The 5,085-nt window shown below is 44.0% G+C and overlaps 1 protein-coding gene across 1 annotated transcript; it reads right to left on the reverse strand.

Moving 5' to 3' along the window:
- Positions 1-905: 905 nt before the first annotated feature.
- Positions 906-3,220, reverse strand: LOC118886916 (eotaxin-like). Its single transcript, XM_036837284.1, has 3 exons — positions 3,091-3,220; positions 1,779-1,890; positions 906-1,382 (listed from the first exon to the last, which is right to left on the reverse strand). The coding sequence occupies exons 1-3, from the start codon at positions 3,164-3,166 to the stop codon at positions 1,277-1,279; spliced, it is 294 nt and encodes a 97-aa protein (XP_036693179.1). The 5' UTR covers positions 3,167-3,220; the 3' UTR covers positions 906-1,276.
- Between the last annotated feature and the right edge of the window lie 1,865 nt (positions 3,221-5,085).

The following is a 5,085-nucleotide window of genomic DNA, read 5'->3' on the forward strand; positions in this document are numbered from 1 at the left end:
CTGTTGTCCCAGCATAATTATTAATGGTGCCTCCTTTTATTCTCAAACGTGCCCTAATTTGGGTGATAAAAATGACATGTTCATCTTACTTATGACTATCTGAATGGAGCATAAACTCCCCACCTTCACAGACTGGCCTCAACCTTCCTTCCCAGATTTCCCCACCATTTCACACAGACCCCAATCTAACATCTTCCCAGTGGGCCTCCACCCAACTTGATAAACACATTATAATACCCCCCCCACCCCGCTTCTAGGCATTCGCTCAGACTATACCTGTCTCCTTTCTACCTGGCCTGAAAGAGCTTGCAAAGAGCCCCTGCGCTTGTCCATCCATGAAGACCTGGTTTAAGTTCCAGGATGAAGCCTCCTTAAGTGCTGATAAAGCCTTAGTCTAAATAAACCTCTTGTCAAGGGTTATCTAGGCTTCCTCTGACTTCCCAATGTCTCTCTTCTGTTTATCTTGGGTTGGAGGATGATCAGAGGAGTAATGTCAGGCACAGGGAGAATATCACAGGCTGTTGCAACGGGTCATGGGAGAGATTTGGGGCAAGCATGGGGCTGGCCAGCCAAGGAATGGTGGTGAGTCCTGCTGAATAAGAGACTGAAGTACCTGGGGTCTGGGAAACCTCTCTTGGGCACTGGAATTAGAGGGATGGAAAGGTTTTGTCTGGTCTTGTCAGTTTTACCCTGAATCTCATTGCAGACCAGCAGAACCAAAAGGCCATTTCTCAGGAACACCGTTACCGCCCCCATAACCATACCTCTCACCCCTACTTCCGTCTTTCTCCCTCCCAGCTCAATGTGGATTCCCCACAAAATATACGACTGCTGACTGTAATAAAAATATATTTTCTGAATTCTTAAAATAACATGTATTTCCATTTAACATTATGAGCCACACCTTTGGTTCACAAGAGCAATGTCTTCTTAAAAATACAAAACATTTTTGTATCGATGATCCTTGCCAGGACCCTTACAAGATTCCAGGGAATTAAAGAGGAGAGAGACAACATTACTCATACATTGCAGGGGATTGATTTGGGCCTCACAGAGGGGGAGGGACCCAACCAAAGCTTTACATTTCAAAAGTAACAAAAATTCATGGCAGAGGATTTTTTAAAAAGTCAATAACTTATATGCAATATATATTTTTTTAATTATTAAATAAAAGCCATTCCTTTTGGAATGAGGTTATCTCAGAATACATCTTAGGAAGATCAGGAGAATGAATCAAGCATTTTGAGGCTCTGGTTTGGTTTTAAAAGGTGAATATTTATGGCTTCAAAGTTTGGGATTTTTGGTCCAGGTACTTCATGGCATCCTGGACCCACTTCTCCTGGGGATCAACACAGAACTTCTTGGCCTTCTTGGTGCTGAAGCTGTGGGAGAGAGGGAAAGAACTTATTAAGGATCCTCTTTGAAACTTGTGCCGATTTAATCCTAAACCTTCCAGGACCATCTGCCTTGGGATGAATGGGTTACCATGGGAGCAGAGGAAGGAGATAGAGGAAGGATGGGATGCTGAGGGTCAGTGGCTGCTCTTGATGGCTCTTAAAGCCATTCTTGCTCCTGACTCGAAGGAACTGGTATGACCTGAACAAACTTCCAGGCAGGGAGCTAGAGGGAAATTTTCCTGTTGTGAAAACACATGGATTGGATTATAGAGGTGGAACTCTCTAAGGGTAAGGCTTCAGGTAACTCTAATGCAGTTTCAAGAGCTCTATCCCCCAGAAATGGAATTTTGGGCTGGGAGAGGGTAGGTTTTGTCTACTTACATCACAGCTCTCTGGGGACATTTGCTGTCAGTGATTCTTCTGTAGCTCTGCAGTCGCTGAAAGGAGATCTTCCTTCTGGCCACATTAAAGCAGCAGACGGTTGGGACAGCAGCTGAACCGGGGAGAAATGAATAGAAAGACTGAGCACTAATGATATGTAGATAATTTTTAAGCATGACTTTGTAAGGAAAGAAATTTCAGGAAGGCAAGGAAATGTAAGAGATGGAGGCAGAACCCATCTGCTCTGAGGTCCTGTACCTCTGCCTTTGATTTGGTGTCCCCAGCTGTACAGTAGGGACCCATCGCTACAGGCAAGAATACGGAAAAAGCTTGGTCAATGCAATAAGCTCCAACTTTGTCATTACGAACAGCTATGTCACTAAGTGATAGTCATAATACTGTTCATCAAATACTCTCCATTCTCTGTTTTCTGGACGCATGATAGACTTGCAAGTCTTGGCCACTTTTGGTTGATTGGAACCATTAACAAGTTTTGAGCAATAAGTGAGAAGACAAAGTGACAAGTATCATTTCTAAGGTAGCTTTTGTAATTGTCAGTGCAAGACCCTTGAGAGCTTTCTTTTCCTTCATTACAGTAAGCAGCGATGTTCCCAATCCATCAATTGCCCCATCAATCCAGAGTCCTGAGCATATGAAGTAAAAGCTCTAGCCAATACATTATAGATAGTTAGTATGAGTAAGAAATTAACCTTTGTTGTTTTAAGCCATTGATAATTTAGGATTGTTTGTTACCACAGCATGCATTGTCTTATTCATACTGATACATGCAGTAAATCTAAGCCATCAGAGGATGAAAACATGAGTTATGATACAAACATATAGATACAATCACAACACGTCACCTTGAGAGATTCCCCTGGGACCTCATTCCCTTCCTCTAACCACTGTTTCTGAAAACTGTCTGGGGATCCAGTAAAATTTTGGGGTGTACAGTCAAAGCATTATTTTTTCTCTCCACCACTGACAAAAATGCCCCCTGTGCCTGCAATAAGAGAGGGTCTTTCTTTTGTGTGCCCCCATCCCCAAGCATGAGAAGGCAGCCAGATTATGGATGGACACAACATCACTCTCAGTACTCATGTCAGGCAAGAATGTGGGGACAGACCTCAGTAACCTGGGTTTCTAGTTCTGGCTCTTTCTCTGATTGTGAGGTCGGGGTTCTTCTTGTCACTCATGGGACCCGTTTTCCCGTCTTTAAAATGAAGGGGTCTGCAGCAAGTCTCTGCAGATTCTTGCTGATCTGACAGTTCTGGTGGTGATCAGCTTTGCTGTAGAGAGAGAAGGGACTTACCTGGCTGAGCCAGCACCTGGGTGCTGAAGACAGCTGCTGTGAGCAGCAGGCACAGAAGTGCTGCAGAGACCTTCATGTTGAGGGGGGAGGTTACCAGCTTCAACCTGAGAGCTGTTGGTTTCTGGGTTTGTCTCAGCCTCCCTGAAGCTCTGGCTGCTCTGCATGCCTTTTAAAGACAGCGCAGGGCGTGGGAGCTTCCAGGGAACCCTTTGCTTGGCTAGGGTCATGAACAAATCATGAAAAAGGCAGGTCCTGAATTGCTGTTCTGGATTCCATCAAGTTAACAGGACATAAGAGGCAACCTTGGGGGAGGGGACGACACATTTTTCATTCATGCATGTTTTTGGAATGACTGAACACAAATGGTACCCTAGAGGGTCATTTTTACAAGCTCTGCTTTCTCTGAAATGAACCATCTGCAGTGGGGGAAGAGTCAGGGAGACAAAGGGCATGAAGAGATGAGGAGATTCAAGCACCTTCCCTCGTCCCTTTGTTCACATGGTGGTCTTTAGGATTTCAGAGGCCAGAAAGGGGCCCTAAAACTTCTGCTAGGCTCCCAACCAAATGCAGAGAGATCTCAGCAGCTCTGAACATTGCTTGGTCTCTGGGAACCCAGGAATTGTAGCACATGAGAAACTCACCCCATAATTCAATCTAGTGGTCACAGAATCTTAGTGCCCTGGAATTTTAGTGTTATAGGACATCAGAACTGAATATTTCTTATTTATCTTGACTTCCTGTGCATTCTTTACTCAGCTTTGTTAAGGAAATTTGACAAATAAAGGTTGTATATATTGAAGGTGTACAGTATGATGGTTTGATATTCACATGCATTATGAAATGATTATTGCAATTAAGTTAACTCACACATCCATCACCTCCATCACCACACATAGTTAACTTTTTGGGGCATGTGCATGGTGAGAACACTTCAGATCTACCCTCTTAGCAAATTTCAAGTATATAATATAGTATTATTAACTAGAGTCACCTTGCTGTACATTAGACCCCCAGAACTCATTCATCTTATAACCGAATGTTTGTACACTTTGACAAACATCTCCCCAGAAATACAAATCAAAACCATAATGAGGTATCACTCCACACCTCTTAGGATGGCTTTTATAAAAAAGACAAGGCACAGTAAGTGTTGGTGAGGACATGGAGAAAAGAGAACCCCTGTACACTATTGGTGGGAGTGGAAATTGGTGCATCCCCTATGGAAAACAGTATGGAGGTTCCTGTGCATTTCTAAACTATTTGCTTAGCCACTAAAGCCTTTTCCAAATGGAATCAAATAGCCAAAACTTGTTCATCAAATACACTGTAGTGGATTGGGTCTGTTTGAAGCATAATAGGTGGCCCACATGCCCTCACACCCCAAGGATTCAAGGAACACGTTTGGAAAACCAGCAATCTAGTTCAGCCTCACTCCCTGAGCACACATTGCAGACGAGGTGCCCAATGGCTAAAAATATCAAAGAGAAAGAGGAGACAAGAACCCACATGTATCCTCTTCGTGCACAACACTAGGCCCTCTAGGAGGAGATGGTGCAAGGGGAGGTCATTATCAATGGGGTCTTTTAATGAGGTCCTTAATTAAAGTCTTTAATGGGGTCACTGCGGTGAATACAGAATTGAATACTGGTATGGAGGGACTGCAAGGCCCTTTCCAGGCTTTTCCTTTACACTCCCATATCAGATTGGTACAGGTGGCACAGAGAGGTGTGTTGAGAAGGACTCTGAGGGCTTGCCTTGCATTAGTAGACGACAGTGATGTGGCTGACTGGTCATGTCCATCATGGACACGAGATTAAGAGAGTTCACTTACTGGCCTACGTGGTCTCTCAGCTCCCATCTAGAGTAACTGGTCTACAAGTACCTAAAAAGGAACCAAGTAGAGACCAGGAAATCTGGATTTTCCTTGTTCTTTCCTGCTCAGCTCCAGATGAAGTTGTCTAGCGTGGTCTCTGGAATCAGGATCCTGAGTTTGGG

This window comes from Balaenoptera musculus, chromosome 20 (assembly GCF_009873245.2).
Source record: "Balaenoptera musculus isolate JJ_BM4_2016_0621 chromosome 20, mBalMus1.pri.v3, whole genome shotgun sequence".
In the NCBI taxonomy this organism is placed as follows: domain Eukaryota; kingdom Metazoa; phylum Chordata; class Mammalia; order Artiodactyla; family Balaenopteridae; genus Balaenoptera; species Balaenoptera musculus.

Bases quoted from the DNA above. Each gene is read 5' to 3' on its own strand.
- LOC118886916 (XM_036837284.1), bottom strand. From the start codon at position 3,166: ATGAAGGTCTCTGCAGCACTTCTGTGCCTGCTGCTCACAGCAGCTGTC. The intron at 1,891-3,090 runs GTAAGTCCCTTC...TCCCCGGTTCAG, and splicing joins CCAGGTGCTGGCTCAGCCAG to CTGCTGTCCCAACCGTCTGC. The intron at 1,383-1,778 runs GTAAGTAGACAA...TCTCTCCCACAG, and splicing joins TGTCCCCAGAGAGCTGTGAT to CTTCAGCACCAAGAAGGCCA.